The following is a 20,022-nucleotide window of genomic DNA, read 5'->3' as shown; positions in this document are numbered from 1 at the left end:
AATAGTTAATTTCTGTAAAAGTACCATTTTTTGATGAAAATAACAATCATCCAAAAGAAATTTTAACTATACCACTATGGCATATTTTTGCCACCAGATAACCTGATAACTTACAAGTTAATTAAAAGGTTATCTTGTTACATAACTAGTTAACCTGATAACTTACTTGTTAATTAAGATGTTAACTTGTAACGTAAGTAGTTAACCTGATTCCTAACTAGTTAACTAATAGGTCATTTGGACATTCCCGGTACAAAGTACCTCCCGGTACAAGTAAGAGGATATATATGTCTATAAAGGCTTATTTATAAATTTACCACGAGAAAATACAGAACTAGAGCTAATAGTACAGATTTTTTTTAAAGAAAAGTTACAAAACAAAAATGCCTGCCGTTAACAAAGCAAACATGTTACATTTCAGATTGGTTGTTAGTATTTCGTGCAACTCCAGGTATCGGTGGTGACATATTTACAGCGTGGGTTGACGGAATTGACGTCACCGTTGATGATGTCACATGCATGACTACTAACAGTACTTCCTGCGATAAGAATTATCGTAATCCCATTGTTGATTCGTGGACCTCGATTGGAATGCAACAGGTACAAGTAAAAGAAAGAGCATCGAAACACGAAGCTATCTGATTTGTACGAGTGGGCGGGGGCGTAAAAACATGTTCCCGCTGTCACAATACTAAACCACAGAAAAAAATAACAAATCTTCGAGCGTCTGAATATGACTTAAATTTTCTGTTGTTATCACTTTCCCTGTCCTCACTATAAGTAAAACCCAGAAGAATCAATCAACGCGACAGTGAGTGCGGGTAACTGATACCTTCACTCTAGTTAACGCACTGTGCATGTACTGCACTACATACGATTTAACTCTGACCCGTTTTCAATAGTCAAGTCTCCGAACTCTGATACAATAAGACCTAGATCTACATTTTACTATGATAATATTGACGAAATGAAATAACAATATTTATCAACTTAAAAGACGGAATAAAATTACAAATACAACTAGGCAGTCTAAAGGACAGCTAAATTCATTCACTTTCGCAGTAGACATCAACGTGCACTTCTTGACCTTTAACTAACCATGACCTTGATGTTGTGCCATGCATATCATAAGCACATTTGCTCATCAAAAAAGTCTGTTGTATCGAACAATTATCTTCCATATTCAGAAGGATACCTTTGTAGATACTCTTATTTTGTTTGAATGTTTAGGTCAAGGTCTTGGTAACCATGGATAATTTTAGACTACACTTCATATCTGGACAAGCTTCTTACATATTTGATTGTATTATACTCTAAGCAAAATTGTTGTTTCTTGGGCTCAAGTGATGTGTTATTTATTATGATTTTTATGCTTTACAAATCATTTAGGTGAGAATTAGAATCTACAAGACTGCTGGTTATATTATAACCTTGACGTTGCTTGTAGCCACAAGGTTGTTGCCCTCTGTAGGTGATGATAGAGATATTTAAAAATAGCGAAAACAAAATGTAAACTTTTTACACCTGACCTTTTAGTGTGACCTTGACCTTGGGGGAAGCAACCAAATTATTGCGCTCTGTACTTCGTCACATACTGGTGATCACTTGTGCCAACCTTATATAAAAAAAAACAAATCAGCGGTTAAAAATAAAAGTTATGGATTGTCATTCCTCGTAGGGGATTAACAAAAGTTTTTTTTTTTGTAAATAACGTCTTAGATTGTTTTACAAGGTTAGCTTTTAAAAAAGCTAGTAGCGACTCGCTTCGTAATTTCTTCCCAGGGGCGTGTTTAAATGTAAAAATGACAGTTCTGTTAGCTGAAAAGACTTCAGCGAACATCAAAATAAAAGTGACATATAAAGTTAAGGAAGCCAGTTCTCTCAGTTTAACAAAGAGGAATATGAGTATATATGAAGATGCATGTAAACAGATAGAATGAAATCCCTATGTCTATGCACATTTACTATATGGCCTGTTTACCTTGACCAGAAAAAAATAGATAAGTAGAATTCATAAAAATGTCTCTTCATACGAAGTTAAGTTGTAATATGTTATTAAGTATTGGAATAAGTTACAGATACAAGTCCTTAAGTAAACACATGTTGTCAATCAATTCAGCCAGAAAAGCCGGGATCCTATTAAAAAAAATAGGATCCCGGAAATTGACCAGTTCAAGAATATAGTTTTCAGAAAAGCCGGGATCATATTAAAAAATAAAGAGATCCCAGGAATTGGACAGTTCAAGAATATTGTTTTCAGAAAAGCTGGGATCGTATTAAACCATATAGGGATCCCGGGATTTGACCAATTCAAGAATATAGTCTTTGATTTTTCCAATTAATTAGGCATATAATTATAAATATTGTGATTTTGTTAATAAATAGCTCTAAATATATCTATATCCTAAGTTAAATCAATTTAACTTTCATTACATACAATAAAAAAAACTTAACGTTTAATGGCCTTTCATTACGACAATAATCAACACAAATATAGTTTATTAGTTTTTTCCTCTATTATCTTATACGATCCCGGATCCCGGGCGTCCCGGATCCCGGCCAGTAAATACATACACTAAATACCGGAAAGGATGAAATGACCGGAAAAAAGGAAAAAGAAAAAATGCACAGAACCTGATGTCGTTTATGTTAATTAACCAAACGAAAACAGGACTGGTGAAATCGCTTAATCAAAAGTCAGTGTAAATATGATTTACTGAAAAGAATCCATGAAAACAAACATTTTAATTATCATTATATCTTTGCGCTCAAAACAATACTTGCTGCTTTTTAAAAATGGCGTGAAAATTGAAGGTTTTTTGACGCTATATAAGATCAAATTTGATTGGCTAAATAATTTTGGATCCTAGCCCTGATAGATAAATTTTGTAGAAAGCTGGAAGCTAAGCTTCGATTAAATTTTTGGATGGATTCGGAGTTTTAGGTTGTTTCTCAGTAAAATCCTAACGTAATACCGGCTCGCCTTGGCGAGCCGGCCTAACTGTTCATATGTTTCTCTTCTTAGGTAAAGTTTGCTTTTTACAAGGACAACGTAGAGGCTGCGTTTGTAATATTTGACGCAACTGGCAGCAATATCACCAGCTGGTTCTCTAAGTCAAATATTAAGAAATCCTCTTGGACAACAGTCGACACGTATTCCTATAATCACTTCTCCATCTTTGGGTTTGTTGCTTCTTATTTATTCTGACGTATACTTTATGAGTGAGACTAAAATAAAGGATTGGAGCACCACACTAAATACCGTATTCCGGTATATACCGGACAAAGAGCTTGAATTATTGAATTCTAAAATATCGCCTTTTCACCGAACGGAATGAACTTTAAAACATACAATTAATCTCTTAACATAGATTTTTATACGATAACGAATGAAAAATTTAAGATTCGGCGAAAAAAAAACACAACACAATATTTGTCTCTTTTGTAATGATGATTTCTACAAGCGCCTATATAAAAGTACTGTTCCAACACTGTATTGAGTTAAATTCATACTTTATAGAAAACATCCTGATCTGGCATCCGGTATGTTTGTTAGTTAGCGAAAAGCGGTAAATGTTGATTTAAGCTGCATGCCTTAAAATGTTTCATGAAAATCAAAATTAAGAAAAATATTCTAAGATTTTAAGACAAATTAAAAGATTAAAGATCAAGTAATAATTTAGATGTTTTATATCTATATCACATGTTTCGTTATATTTTCTGGGGTTTCAAGAGATCTCAGTAGCTTAAAACAGATTTTTGAAAAATCAAAGCTGGATCATTTCTCGAACATTGCAGGCATAACTCTAGAAGATTCCTGATGGTTGGAAATTACAATAACTGTTCAACTGACAGGGCATATTCTATTATTGTAGTCAGTGGCGAGTTTGGGTGTTCATACGACACGCATACTTCTTACCCACAATTCATCTACTCTACTTCTACAACATTCGAATCACCGGAAACTATGTCAGGTATTAAGAAAATTGTTTAATAGATCTATTTTCCGATGGAAAAGGGGCAGATAACCATTGCCTAACATTTTCATTTTTACGCTTAAAAATGTCCCTGTCATCATACAATACTTAAATAGGTTCTATTTAGATGAAAACTCATTCTACTTATTTATTTTATGTTACTTACTATAGCTTTTATTACTTATAACATTTAAAATTACATTTTAATGTGTAAAATAGTAAAATTAATGTTATCTTTTGAGCTTTTGTGTCAGATGTATCAACTGAAAGTAATGCCATTTTTTTATTTTCAGGAATGGACAAGGCAGATGTAATGGCTATATTTATAAAGTAATATAATAGGACAATGCTTAGGAAAATGACAATACCCCTTTTTCAACATATTTGGGTATTTTAGAAATAATAAAATAAACATCAAAAAGAACCTGCTCGAAAACCTTGTATACTAAGTGTAAATTTATAGCACAAATAGATAACTTAAAATCGCATATATTAAAAAATAAACACAACATTTTGTTTTCGTTACAAAAGAAAATGATTATGTTCAACAAAATTAAGCATTGTTTTAGACAGAAACTGACATGGGTTGGGCAAATTGGATTTTTCAAATACTAGTTACTTTAATTGTGAAATTTCTTTCTAGAAGAATTGATTGTATGTTAAAATTCTGGATGTCTTTAAGTACTTCACCGGCGGAAGTGCCCGATGCCTGTTCGTAATATATCATTCGTAACATTAATTTTCGTAAAAAGCCATCAACGGTTTGTATACTGTCGTATTTTGTTTGGCAAACAATTTGTGGAAGGTACTCATGATTGTATTTAAATGTGTGTTTTTTCATACATAATCAATATGTTATAATATAGTTGACTCTTTTTCCATGGATTTTCAATTATGCTGACAATGAGTGTGCCTTTAATGTACAATTGAACCTGGTTATGACTTTAAAGTAAAACTGAACAAAGATGTGCCTTTAATGTATAATTGGACCCAGTTGTGTTTTTAATGTATAAATGAACACAGTTGTGATTTTTATGAGCACGTGGACCTATCTGTTGCTTCCATGGACAAATGAACCAAGTTGTGCCCTTAGTGTACGAAATGACCAAGCTGTGTCTTTAATGTACAAATGAACCAAGTTGTGTCTTTAATGTAAAAATGAACAAAATTGTGCTTTTTATGTACAAATGGACCTAGCTGTGCCTTTAATGTACCAAATGTTGTAATAGATTGGTAAACGATTGTATAACTGAGTGATCTACACAGGAAAAGAGATTAAAATACGAATACGAGGGCTCGTATGTTTCATTTTAATCAAAGGATAGAGACAAAGGAATAATACATGTATGTCTATCTATATCTCCAATATAACCAACAGGAATTAAGATAAGACACTAATGAAACAATAAAATGACGATCCGTTTTATGGTACATTATGCCCCAGAAATCCATATTTATAAAATTCTTTAGAAATGTCAAACATGTGTTTAACTATGTTTTTATGATGTATTATGAGCATGTTAGGTGTTAAACAGCTAGTGATAGGAGTGCTGAATGTGAAGTTGTTAGCAAAATGTAAACAAAGTAGTATTTGGACTTCCGTGCAAACAAATATTCACTAGAATAATACCAATTACCAACAAAGCAACAATAAACCAAAAATTAACAAAACTGTTTTTTAAAAATATAAACTGCATATATGACTGCATATCTGAGGCAAAATGGGTCTTTAAACAAAGTTTTCTTGAGAGTATTCTTCACAGGTGATGTGAATAATGATTGTATGTGACCCCTTTATATGATCCCTACCTGTAAAATGTCAAGAAACATTTGTTATATTTTTATGTAATGTTTCACCGTCTGATTGTTGTACTTGCATCAAACATTTTTAACACAACATATACATATTGTATTTCTTTAATTCCTTTGTAAAAACAGTTATATTGTATCTCGTTTCTTTACCTTCCGACAAAACATAATTCTATTATGTGCTTTTGTGTAGAATATTTATATTTTTCTTCATCTTTTTGTATCCCTAGTTACTGAATTCTCAAGCTGTGTAGAAGAAAAACAAAATAAAAACAATTAAATGTTTGAATACTGATTAAAAGTTTAATAAATATATAGCCCAGTGTAATAAGCAATCTTCAGAATGAAATTTAGTCCATTTGACCGTGCTTTGAACTTGACTTTCAGAGAAGTCAATTCTGGTAAATATTTAGTAAGATCGGTTCAAATGTGAACCAAATAAATAAATCATTTAGCTCTAACGGTTGAAATGACAAATTGTGAAATGGTAGGAATATACCTATACAATCATATATATGTTGTAATTTGGGTTATTCAGAAAATAAAATCGTCGTATGAATATATTCCGACTTTTTGTTTGGTTGACGGGGCATGTTTCCTTGACAACGCGCACTTGCCGTTTCCGAGGTCAGTTGGTAACGACTGGCGAACAACAGAAATTAAACAATCCCTACAGCTCCACATTTGCACTTTGTGCTCCGCTGAACTAATATTTCCTTGTAAGGAACAACTGATAATTAGCAATTGTGATTTTTTGAGGTATTGGTTATCAGCGTACATTTATTGTTACCAGGGCAACGAAAGAAAAAACCTTAAAGATTTTTAGTTCAAAAAATTCAAAATAACTTCAGTTTGGGCACTTTGATTTAGGATAAGAATGGCTGCCTTTCTTTTATTGATTTTGTTTTTATGCACAAGTCATAACATAATTTGCTATTTACCACAGTGAAATAGAGGGAACTTTGACTTTGAACACTGGTAAAAGTTATCCGTAGAATGTCCCCTCTACCATTGCCTCGATAACGCCCATTGCTATTTCAAAACAACCGCAGTTGACTCGCAGTGCCATAACAGACTAAGTTAAAACACGGCTCCTCCACTAACTGCTGCCCAGGGTCGGGTGGGGAAAGGCGGTAGAGTTTTTTCAATTGACTTTATACAGAATCTGCTTTCCTCTCCGAAACCTTTTGCTCAAAATGATAGATCTTCAAATTAATAATAAGTAGAAAATGTAGACGTGAACACTCCAAGGAGCGTTATAGTGTATTTACAGATTTCATATCGCATCTTTATCTGACATTAGTCCAACTTTATAATATTACCTTAAAGTTTACCAATATGTCTTCTTTCCCCCCAAAAATTACAGTAAAATGATTCGCCCTAATTTGAAAAATCACCATAATTAACAAACAATATTATCACAAACATCACTATCATTACCACCGTCTTAAACCCCAACAGTCACCACTATACCACTATTATATTTGTTTAGTCTGTCAATTTTGGTTGAATTAAATTCTGTTTATGCAGCAAAAAGCAGAATTACTACGAATTTTAAAGACCGTATCGTTTTGTTTATTTATATCAGCTCAGTTTGCATATATACAAATACAAGAGCAAAAACATTAACCGGTTGTTACATTTCAACTTCATGAATTCTCGGGTTCATCTTCACGAATTCACAATTTCAATGTCGTGAATTCACGTTTTCAAATCATGGAATTCACGATTCACGATTTCAACTTAACGGGTTTGCGATTTTAATATAATAAATGAATAGCTTATTTATTAAATTATTATGAACCTCTTTTAATGATTTAGACATAGTGAACACCATCCAAATATAAACCTTTAAATTTGAAAGTATATCATTTATTTTTTATTTTTTCATATAGTTTGACCATAGATCTACACATAATTAAACTTAAAACTTTAATTTAGAGGTTAAAAGTTTTCCATTTCTTTAGGTTTTCTTATAATCTTATGCTATATGATAGGTACTCATTCCCCTAAACTAGTAATAAAAGTGAACACGCTTCTTAAATTTTAGTGTTAAACACTGTTGATAATATTTACACAAAATCATGCATTCAACGTTTAACTTTTATTTCAAAGAAAAATCATTCAAGACAGTTTTTTCTTGGCTTTAGTATAATACCCAACTTTGGTTGAATTGCAAGACCAATTTTTATGTAAACTCATATAGGGTATGACGTTTGACATTTAAAATGTTAATATAAATCGTCTTACTTTAATTTCGGTGTTGAAACAATATTTCATTGTGAAAAAGTACACCCTATTAATTTCAAAATAACATGGTTATGATATTAAAATGACATTGTGCCTATTTTGTCATGGTCAAGTTATGCTGAATTGACTTTATGTTTCAAATAATTGACTGAAAAAAATGTTACTGACCTACAGCTGATATTTTAAAATGTTTATGATAAAATATAAGTATGCTTAAAATTTAAAAAAGACTGTCCCAAACTTATATAAATTGAACATTTTGGGTAATTTCCAATTGCATTAACTTATCGTTCATAAATGGAAAGTACATTATAAAATTGAAAGGAATTAAAAAAATATTGCAAGATGTAAACTTATTTGACTTTCACCTGTTCTCTCATTATAATTAAAGCCTTGGATGGGCACTATGCATTATGTCAAAAATATCTATTACATACTGTTTACATTCTATTTGATTAGTGTCAATTAAATCATTTAATGTACAAATATTTTCATAATTTTGTAATAAATTATTATGCACTTCAGAGTCCATACCATATTTATATAATTTTTGTTCTTAAAATGATTGCCTTTTATCTTCATGGTAATAAACTTTGTCGTTTTCTGTCTGGATTATTTTATTAACAATAAACATAATAAGGAACATAAAACACTAACTTTACAATGTTTAAATAAAATGATGCAAATACTTTGGCAATGTTCTAAGGTTTCACTTTGTTCAAAATCTTAAATTACCATATTCTTAAGCTATTTTTTTCCAGCAGCTACTTAATTTGATAATCAAAAATATCTTGGCTGATAATCAGCAAATGCTTTCTGTATTGCAGATAGATTAATGAATGCGGCTTTCAATTAAAATAAAATGTAAATACATTAATATTATAATAATCAATGTTTATTTAAGTCTATTAATTGCTTGAATTGACTAATAACCAATACAGAATCAAACAACTTTTAACTGACAGTATAGCTGGATGCTGCAAACTGACCAGTGAAAGAATATTTTGTGAAATTGCTTATAACACTGGCAGTAGAATTTATGTCTAACAAAAAGCTTAAACCATTATTCTTGAAGTTTGGGAATTAAGTATGTTTTTGGCCAATAAAGACATTTTATTAGTAAATATTCCATGAAATCTATTATTAATTGTTTCAAATCTTTTTACAGCTCAGTTAAGTATATTAGTATAAGTATCTATTTTGAATAAGCGCTTCACATGTAGTTGTAAGAAAGACAGTCCAGGACTGACCAGGATGGGTGGTGTGAAATGCTGCAAATTGAAAAATATAGCTCGAACCTATGTACAAATTGTGGCAACCTATGTACAGTTGTGGGGTAAAAAATTAGGACAATTTCTAACACGTTAATATTGCATGCTATTCTAATGACAATAGGTGCTAAGCATACTAAAATGTAATACCAGTGTTCTGCCTTGTCGACGATATGATGCATTGAATTGTTGCTAGTTTTCTTTACCGCATGAAGTGTAATAGTTTACATCATGCGATTTAAAAACGAATGGAAACCTGATTAATGTAACATTAAACATGTTGGTTGAATTGGAAGGATTCGAACCCATGGAGTGCAATTGGAAATATCTGCTCTCAGAGTCATGCAGGTCTCACGATCTTGATGGTCACTATTGTATTGGGCATATGTTTTCGGCGCGTTGGTTGGTGGCTGCCCCCGGGGGACCCTCGCCCACTTTGCGGCCCTCCAATCTTTCAGAACCATAATATTGAAAATTGGTTAAAAAAACGTTGGGGTTATGGAGTTCAATTATTATTAAGATGAGTGCTGAAAAATGCAGCGAGTTGCATACCTTTACTAAATATGTATATATTAATCATTTTTTTATTTTTTGTGGGAAATGAAGGTTATTGAATTAAAAGCATATACCAAATATTAAAACCTGTTTCAAATGAAAAATACTGCAGTTTACATGGTTTTGGAGGGTGGGAGGGTTGTGGGGTGGGTGGCCGATCAGCGCGCCGAACACCTATGGCATAGAGTGGTTCAGGAAATGTATATTTGAAAAGTTGATGTGTTGATGCATAATTTATAGTTCAGTTGATTGAATGCACTTATTGTATACATGTATCTAGCACATATTTGAAGCAGTTTGAACGTTATTGCTAAATTAATATCTCGAAAAAATGCACCGTCAAATGTATATACATTTAGCTAGCACATATTTGGAGCAGTTTAAATTGAATGCTTTTGCTAAATTCATGTCAGGATAAATGTCACTGAACTCGAGATCTTGGTGGTTACTACCCAAATTATTGTGTTTCAGATAGTGTCATATTTGATTTATGAGCGCTAGTATATGCATATTTGTTGGAATGCTGCTTTATTTGCTTAGTTGAATTACCTACATGGCAGTGTTGTATTATAAATCATAGAATGGCTGGGCACGACTAATTTTTTTAAAGTATTCAATTCGCCGGAGCCAATAATAGTATGATATTTGCGAAGCCAATATTATTTGTTATTGGCGGAGCCTTCGACTGGAAAACGGGAAATCTCCCGTTCACCATCCGAAGTCTAGTGGCGGCCGGCGAATAGACATTTTGTGATACTGGCGATACTGGTTTCTGCTTCCCAGAACCAATTTCGCGCAAAAGTGTCAATGCTGTGTTGTTGCTCATATACATTTGTGAAAATTGACTATTTTGTGAATGAAGAATTGAAAGACTAGTATTGCTTTGATCAATTATTTTCTAGAACATACTGTTCCAAAAAGCTATACAGTTTGTTCCATTTGCTTGTTTTGATTTTGTGTCATTTGTTTGCTTTGCTATGGATGCCCTAACAGGGTTTTGTATGCCCGGTATCCAAACCTTTTGGCGTTATTAATGGAGTCGTGCCCATAAAATGCCAAAGATAAACTAAGACATTACTCAGTGAGATAAATTACATATGCCACTATGTATGACTATAAAATAAAATTAGTTAAAGTATGATATTGTTTTGTTGTTAACCCAAATAATGATGACTATTTCTATAGAATAGTCTCTGTTATTTGGGGAACAACTTATACCCTGCCCTGGTTATGACGTAGGTACTGTATCTACGTCATATCCTTTTAACGCTGGCGTCGAATATTGTAACAAGGAAGAAATGAATTGTTGAAAAAACCCACCCGCCCTCCTCGGTCAATTATGAGTGTGAAGTGTCAAAGACTTGAGTTTAAATTTAATATTAGTGTCCTGCTTTTTTGTTGTTTCTGTCCTCTTTTGATATGTTTTCAGATTAGCCAACATAAGCGACGTGTTTCAAGACAGCTAGCCCTACTAAATGCCACGGAAGAGGTATCTTTTAGGAAAACTGCTTGGGCCAAAACCACCAGCAGAGAGAATTCGACAACGGTGCGACTCCAGAGATGTGTTCTATGAACTTTCAAATACTAGATTTCACATGTTGTGTCTGCTAAATTTGCATTTTGCGGCCGGCGAATAGACATTTTGTGATACTGGCGATACTGGTTTCTGCTTCCCAGAACCAATTTCGCGCAACAGTGTCAATGCTGTGTTGTTGCTCATATACATTTGTGAAAATTGACTATTTTGTGAATGAAGAATTGAAAGACTAGTATTGCTTTGATCAATTATTTTCTAGAACATACTGTTCCAAAAAGCTATACAGTTTGTTCCATTTGCTTGTTTTGATTTTGTGTCATTTGTTTGCTTTGCTATGGATGCCCTAACAGGGTTTTGTATGCCCGGTATCCAAACCTTTTGGCTCTTATTAATGGAGTCGTGCCCAAAAAATGCCAAAGATAAACTAAGACATTACTCAGTGAGATAAATTACATATGCCACTATGTATGACTATAAAATAAAATTAGTTAAAGTATGATATTGTTTTGTTGTTGTCCCAAATAATTATTTTTTAAATGCCATTGATCATAAAGTAAATGTAGGTCAATGAAGTCCAAATATAATCAGATTAACTATTTGCTTAGAACTATTTCCTATTAATCGAACTTAAATAAATATTTGATATCTGATCAGGATCCATGCTGTTCGCTTACAAACACTATTACAAGTAGAGAAACTGATATCGAACAGCATGGATTCTGATCAGACTGCGCGGATGTGCAAACGCATTATGTTGGTTTTGTCGTGACGCGGCTCATTTGTTGAAAGTTTTAATATAAAAGAACCTACAAGATATTATTGAATATTATTCATGTGATTGATGAAACATGAAAAAGCAAGACAAATAAAACAAATGAGATTTTACAATATTATGATAAAAAACAAAACTGCAGTTTTCATTCTTAAGTGTTTTATCAAGCTCGTTTTGATTTGCATATAAAGAACAAAACAAAATAAATATAATTTTTTTCCTGATGTAAAGTTGAATAATTTGTATCTTATATTCACATCTTTAATGCTACCACACCTTGTTTAATGTAAGCTGGAAAGTCGCCCACACAAGTGTATCGGTTGTGTGCATCAAACCAACGCAGTGCAAATCCACAATCAACCGTTCAATTATACATACATTTGATAATGATCTTAATGACTATGTTAACTTATTCATGGAATATTTGTATCAAATTTTATTGATAAGTATCATCCATTGTTTCACAAGAGTGGAATGTATCTATGACAATAAATCAACCTCAGTCAATTATATTGACATTGGTATCGGTTCATTACACGAGGCTTCTATTGACAAAGCTCATTAAAATCCATATGTCAGATGATAACCAAATTAAACGCATTGACAATTTTTTTTCCTTAAAATATTGTGAAGAAAATGTGAGTTTTGCTACAAACCTATAAACGTCACATTGAATTTCACAATTATGGAATTAACGTGCTCTTGATTTGTAGAATTATTTTAATAAATTAAGACCAAATGTCTGCAATTTGAAGTGATTTTTTTTAATCTTAGTGATATAAGACTTAAAATATTTAGAAAAAACTGCTAAGATGAAATTAATTCACTTTGTTTTTCATCATGACACTCAATATATAGCGTTGTTGACATGGTTTTGTTTTGTGTCGGCTGATGCAAATGTGTATCAAAGGACTAACGATATATTTCTACAAAATACCTTTTTGACACTCAGAAATGCTACAAGAGTTAAATGTTGTGCTTATTGTAATCAGACGGACGATTGTATGAGTGTAAGTTATCAGGAATCAACTAAAACTTGCAAGTTGTCGAGAGATCCATTAGTATCTGTGTTTGTGAACGGACAGACGGACACCAGTTGGAAAAGTTACAGTAAAAATGGTAAATAATTATCTTATAACAATAAATATGTCTTAATTTCCATCTATTCTATCTATAAAGTAAGGTATTTACAAATAAATGTGCAAATAAGAAAAGTTTATTACTTAACAAGCAATGTTACCTGTTGTCGTGGGGCGTCCGTGGCCGAGTGGTTAAGGTCGTTTACTTCAAACCACTTGCCCCTCACCGCTGTGGGTTCGAATCCCGACAGGGACTTTGGATTATTTCATGTGAGGAAGCTATCCAGCTAGCTTACGGAACGTCGGTGGTTCTACTCAGGTGCCCGTTCGTGCCTGAAATAATGCACGGAAGGGCACCTGAGGTCTTCCTCCACCAGTAAAGCTGGAACGTCGCGATATGACCTATACTGTGTCGATGTGACGTAAAACCCAAAACAAAACAAACAAAAAAACCTGTTGTCGTAAAGCTCGTTGACTTTGTATTTGAAATGATGACGATGTTAATTAATGCAGCATGCCTCCATATTCATGCTAATTATCATGAAATTTTGAAAATATTTTTAAAAGTAAAACATTTTGAAGTTTACACATTGAAAACAGCACATTAATTACCAAAATAAAAAAGGTAAAAAATTAAAATTAGCTCTTAATAAGTTAGTCACGCTGTAGAAATATGGTGATAAATTTTGCAAAATAATCAACAATAAAGCGCACATATCGCACATATAAAAATGACTGACCCCTCGGTTTATACAAAAATGACAAACCGCAAAACTCACAGAATCACACGTATACTTTTGCTATTTCACCTTTTTTCCCGTACATTAATATCTACAGAAGACCTCGCTTGTAACGGAAATATCAGGAAACTTGGTGATAATTGAGCATACCTTGTAAGCGACAGACTAACTAATATCACTCAAGTCACCTTGATGGGTAAGGTAACACAAAAAATTAAACCTAGATTGCTTATTAGAAACAGCATTGTGTGTAAATATGTAAATGGCGCTTGCTTATATATGTACGTATATACAAGGAGACGCACTTTTATGAATTTTCATAAAACAAAAATAAAATTTAAAACAAAACAAAAACAACACAACAACAACAACTATAAAATATGTATGATTGCTTGACTGACTGTTAAAAGTGCTTCAGTAGCTGTCCCGCTCTTGGAAAATATTGGGTCTCATTGTGACTGCTGATATCCAATCAAAATACAGGATTTTGTTGGAGGTGAAAAAATAACATTTCGATGATGGACGTGAATTTACACCACCAGTCTTTCGAATTCGCTTTTCTAAATGTCAAATATATTATTTTAGATAAATCGTTTCATTTAATTGTCAAGATGGATAATGAAATGTGCAGTCGATAAAATACAAAAAAAAGAGACCCCTCGATACCTGTAATGTACACATCCGGTCTCTATATGTGAATTAGTAAAGCGGATGATTCGTTACCTATTCTTCCGGTGTGGAACCGCATATGGATCTCAAAATTGAGCATCGGTGAAAAATATATGTGACTTTTTGTTTAGTTAGCAGTGTAATCAAAGCAAAGCTTTATATTTTAATAGATGTATGATATTACCATGGAATTCAATTTTACTAAGAATCAACTGGTTCAAATTTAAAGCAACGTGTAGCATTCACTTCCCGGAATTTACTCAATTAATAAAGTAATTATTATATTTTCATTCAGTAAAGCAATCATGTCAACCGGACAAATTATATCTGTACCATTTTAAAGAGTGTTTGTCATTGATTTATTTTTATAACAAATTCATAAAAGAAAACTCTAAAATGCACAAAATTCAAGTAGATAAATGTTTAGCTGATTGAAATTAACAATCAATTTTATATTTCGAGGCATGGTTTATTCAGCACAATAGTTCTGTTGAAATAAATTCAATTATCCTATTGACATGAATTGAATTTTCACTTAAATCGTATATAATGTATATTTAAACAGTCCAGTAATTAAGTCATTCAGAATGCAACTTCAAAGAGTCAGATTTATTTCCATTAGATATGCCAGTTAACGGCTTTTTATACATTACTTTCCAATAGCAAGGTGCTGATTAAAAAATATGAAGTTACATGTATTTACATTATCAATTAAATGAAAGTAAATTTGTGCGAGCAGACGACACGTTGATTGATTTATTTGGGTTTTTTTGTTTGTTTGCTTGTTCGTTCTTTTGCTGATTCATTCTTTTGTTTGTTCTTTTGTTCGTTTGTTTGTTTTTTTGTTTGTTCATTTGTTCATTCGTCCGTCCGTTCATTCATTCATTTGATCGTTCGTTTGTTATACATGTATTTGTCTAACTTGTGTCCCCTGTTATGTTAGCGTTTTAATGAATTATTTGATATTTCTAGTGCGGATAACCGCTCCTACCTTGCAAACAATATAAATCATTATTCTATTGGGAAAATGTGACATCTATAGTGGCATATCTTTCCGGAAAAGCTTGTATTTTTCATGAACAGACTCAATACAACCGAATCTGAGATGTTCAACCGTTTGGGGTTTTTTTTGTAGTCATTTTCTCTTTTTCAAATTGTCCCCCATTTTAAGACCGCTCGGATTTCTCACCTGAGAAATAGTGTCGTTATGAGCTGGATCTATTATATGTATAATATGCAAAGACAAACTTTACAAACCCATCACATTTCAGAATGGTTGTTGGTGTTTCGTGGAACTCCAGGTATCGGTGGTGATATATATACAGCCTGGGTTGACGGAGATGACGTCACCGTAGATAACGCCACATGCATGACGACTGACAGCACCACTTGCGATAAGAATTATCGCAATCCCATTGTTGATTCGTGGACTTCTATTGGAATGCAACAGGTACATTATACTGTCCAATTATTGTGTATTTGCCCTCTAAAATCAGAATTGTTTTTTTTTTTTTGCCTGTCTGTTTAGTTTTACGTCAATCTTAAAGGCTTTCCTGGAAGGCTAACCGCTACATAATTACTAATGTCTCCGCATTTGACGGACTGCAAACCATATAATTTCTGAATCAGCGACGAGAGACAAATGACCATAAGACTGAATATCCGCAAGTACATCAAATCAAAGCATTCACTTATTTATAAAATATAGAGGTTTTCAGACAAAATAATGAAATCAACAAATAGCATGAAAATCAGCCTTTATCCAAACTTCTAAATACTGATTTCTGCGAAGTTTGTAAAATGTCCATACGCGCTTTCATTTCATATGGTTACTGTGGAAGAAAAACATGACAAAGAAGGATAAAGTCCATAGCAGATATCAGACTGAAAAAGACCGATTTATATTTACGATAGATCTATACATACCCAAATATGGACAGAATTACAAAAAAAAAATAGTTAATACGATTTTTTTCGCAAACCATGTCGAAAATCACCATTTCGTCACATGTAAGATTTGTTTTCCTTAACAGGTAAAGTTTGCATTTTACAAGGACAACGAAGAAGCTGCTTTTGTTGTATTTAATGCAACCGGAAGTAACATCACCAGTTGGTTCTCGTCCTCAAATATTATACAGTCATCTTGGACATCACTTGCCACAGATTCTTTTAATTACTTCTCCATCTTAGGGTTTGTATTTCTTTCATAAGCTATTACACACCACCTATATTTTATTATCAGTTTGATTTAATATCATCATAAAAAAGAAAATGTCCTGGTCATATAGCGTCCTTTTAAGTTTATACAGTGCCTTAGGTCTGGAATTGTTCATTTAAAATTGCACCTTCTCTAAAAATTGCCATATTCAAAACAAGATCGTTAAATCTCGCGTAAAAGTAAAAGGAAAACAGATTTTTAACCTCTGTCTACTGATATCAAAAGTGATTAGCCTTTGCCACCAAGCACAACCAGGTCACCAGGCCGGGCTCTGTACTGTTTGTAACTCAGTTTTTGTGTTATGATATAGAAGTCATTTTTACTCTAAACGGTCTTTTCAATATTCAAATCAGGACAAAAACGGAATCACAAATGCAGCATATAAGAGTAAAGTTTAATATTGCAGGCATGATCCAGGGAGAAGATTCATGATCAATCGTAATTATGGTGGATGCCCCGTAGATACCGGATATTCGATTATTGTAATCAATAATGCGTTCCAATGTACATACGACATCCAAACTTCCTACCCACAATTCTTATTCTCTACATCTACAACATATGGAACTGCTGAAACGATGTCAGGTAACAAGAATATCGTTTAAGTCTTTACGTTTCGAAGAAAGAAAAATGGAGCTATTGCAATGACACAATTGTCATCATTCGTTTTGTTTTTGCGAAGTTTTTGCTCAAAATATTTGCCATAATTTACATTTTTGGTGAGGTCCATTACTCAAAAATTACTAATGATACATCAAATTTGGAATTGTTGCTCGCTACAAAAGTATTTACGACGAGCTTGTAACCTTTTCATTAATTTTCTGCCCATCTGTTACTTATCATGTCTTGATATATCAACGTTCGTTATTACCTCACCTGAGCTTGCTTAGGATGAGCTTTTAGGATCGTTGAAAGTCCGTCGTCCGTCCACATTTGTTCGTTAACGCTCTAGCGGTCACATTTTTGACTCAATCGTCATCAAACTTGTCAGAATGCTTGTCTACATAATTGCTCGGATGTGTTCAAAATAGGCCATTTCGGATGAAAAACAAGGTCACAGGAGCTAAAAATAGAAAAATCTTGTTAACACTCTAGTGGCTACTGTTTTGATCCAAATATCCTGGAAATTTGTCTGAAAGTTTGTTTTAATGATTTCTAGGTCAAGTTCGAATACGGGTCACTTGGGGGGGGGGGTTAAAACTAGGTCACACTGCTCAATTGTGGAAAAACCTTGTTAACACTGTAGAGGTCATATTTTTTTACTTAACTGTCATGAAAATTGGTCAGGATGCTTGTCTAGGTAATAATTCGGATGAGTTCGATGGATCAGGTGAGCGATCTAGGGCCATCTTGGCCCTCTTGTATAAGTTTTTGTACTTCTCATAAAATCATTCAAATTGAAATATTTGTACAGTATATAACTGACGCGCTGTGAAAGCGTGCCATCTAGGAAGAAGTCTTAGTTTTACCAAATATAATCAAACAAAGACAATTCTTTACAAAGTCAGTAAAGGACCACAATTTTCTACTGACTAAATCTTAGGATTGTTATTTTTTTTTAAATTATGTTACACTTAAATGCATTTTTTTGAGAAAGAATAAAAGTTTCAATCTCTCAGGGAGATATGAACTGCTTCCTCAGGTTGTCGGGCGTTTTTTTCTGTTTTTTGTTGTTGTTGTTGCTTTTTGTTGCTGTTATTGTTCTTATTGTTTTTCATTTTAAATACAGCAGTAGAATCATAGAAATTAAACGTATACCTTGCTATTTGTGCTTTGAATTTTGATATATAAGTGCATCATGTCAGTTTATATATTTACTTTTAGGAATGGACAAAGCAGACGTTATGGCCATATTCATAAAGTAACAAAATGATACGACGGTTAGAAAAGATGTCAATGACATGCTACAATACGGAACATTCACGTGACGCTGACGCTTTTCAATCTTGTTCCATGATAGTTTTGATTACTTTGTAAGCAATTATTTCATGATGTCTCACTAAAGTAAATAACTCAACAAAAACAGAAAATACAGTTCTCAGAGTGGAAAATACCAGCAGTGATTGAAGATAAAACACGTCCAATCAGACGCTGTTACCATCATCATTATTATTTTTTTCATATTATTATTATTATCACTATTATTATTATTATTATTATTATTATTATTATTATTATTATTATCATCATTATTTTTTTTATATCATTATTATTATTATTATTATTATTATTATTCTAAATAACAGAAAAAAGTATTTTGGGGTTTATTTAATGATGTCTTCTTCATATCATGTGGCAACTTCACTACTTTACCTGTAGATAAAGTCGCTTCAGGTGCCTCTCCGCGCATTTATGCAATCACGAGCGGGCAGCTGAGTAGAACCAATTACCTTCGTAAACAAGCCCGATAGCTCCCTAAAATTCGAACCCCAAGCGTTGAGGTTCAAGCGAAATGAAGTCACTTGACCTCGGAGCCTCTTGCTTTGTAGGCTAAATCGATTAATTTATTGTTGTGAATGAAAAAAAAACACAAGATTTTTGGAATCTAACTTTAGCATAAGTGTAACCTTATATGTCGTCATGCATTTCTTCAAATGAACGGAGCTAATAAATTACTCACCTTGGGCTATCTGTTAAAATTTGCAGACAAATATGGATAAAAAGAAGAAAACAAACACACAACATTCGACAGTATCGTTTGAAAATTATCTGTAACTCTAGGAATGCATACATTATAAGATATAATAATGCATTCATAAGGAAAAGAAGCAAAACAAAATCTGTTTGTAGGACAGCAAGTTTATTCTAGTTTAATAATATTTTATTGCAACTATATAATACATGTAAGATATGAATAACACACAAAGAAACAAAAACAAATGTACATATAAGTATAGTGCAAATGAGTTGGGCTACAAGTTATTACAACATTAGCAACAGCCCTTCCCACAAAGTCAAACTTTATAATACATATATTCCGGATAGTTTCATAAGAATAGTTACACAAGTGGAAGTGAGAAAAAAATCAAAACGCGCACGCACGCACGCACACACACACACACACACACACACACACACACATGCATTTATATATTTCTTATAAATTATCAATTAAACTGCTCCATAGAATTAAGATAGAACAGGG

At 32.7% G+C, this 20,022-nt stretch overlaps 2 protein-coding genes across 2 annotated transcripts; both read left to right on the top strand.

Annotated features, from left to right (window-relative positions):
• Positions 1 to 372: 372 nt before the first annotated feature.
• On the top strand, positions 373 to 6,333 carry LOC132720641 (uncharacterized). The gene is made up of 4 exons (XM_060704807.1): positions 373 to 600; positions 3,026 to 3,183; positions 3,799 to 3,974; positions 4,271 to 6,333. Exons 1-4 carry the CDS (start codon positions 520 to 522, stop codon positions 4,309 to 4,311), a joined length of 456 nt encoding a protein of 151 aa, XP_060560790.1. The 5' UTR covers positions 373 to 519; the 3' UTR covers positions 4,312 to 6,333.
• A 6,443-nt stretch (positions 6,334 to 12,776) lies between these two features.
• On the top strand, positions 12,777 to 18,844 carry LOC132720643 (uncharacterized). Its single transcript, XM_060704810.1, has 5 exons — positions 12,777 to 13,290; positions 15,931 to 16,109; positions 16,693 to 16,850; positions 17,284 to 17,462; positions 18,702 to 18,844. The coding sequence occupies exons 1-5, from the start codon at positions 12,984 to 12,986 to the stop codon at positions 18,740 to 18,742; spliced, it is 864 nt and encodes a 287-aa protein (XP_060560793.1). The 5' UTR covers positions 12,777 to 12,983; the 3' UTR covers positions 18,743 to 18,844.
• Positions 18,845 to 20,022: the final 1,178 nt, after the last annotated feature.

The sequence above is a fragment of the Ruditapes philippinarum genome, unplaced genomic scaffold, assembly GCF_026571515.1.
Source record: "Ruditapes philippinarum isolate M1 unplaced genomic scaffold, ASM2657151v2 ctg3744_1_1_1_1, whole genome shotgun sequence".
NCBI lineage: Eukaryota > Metazoa > Mollusca > Bivalvia > Venerida > Veneridae > Ruditapes > Ruditapes philippinarum.
Note: the sequence above shows the minus strand (reverse complement) of the source record. Positions and strands in the feature narration are given on the sequence as shown.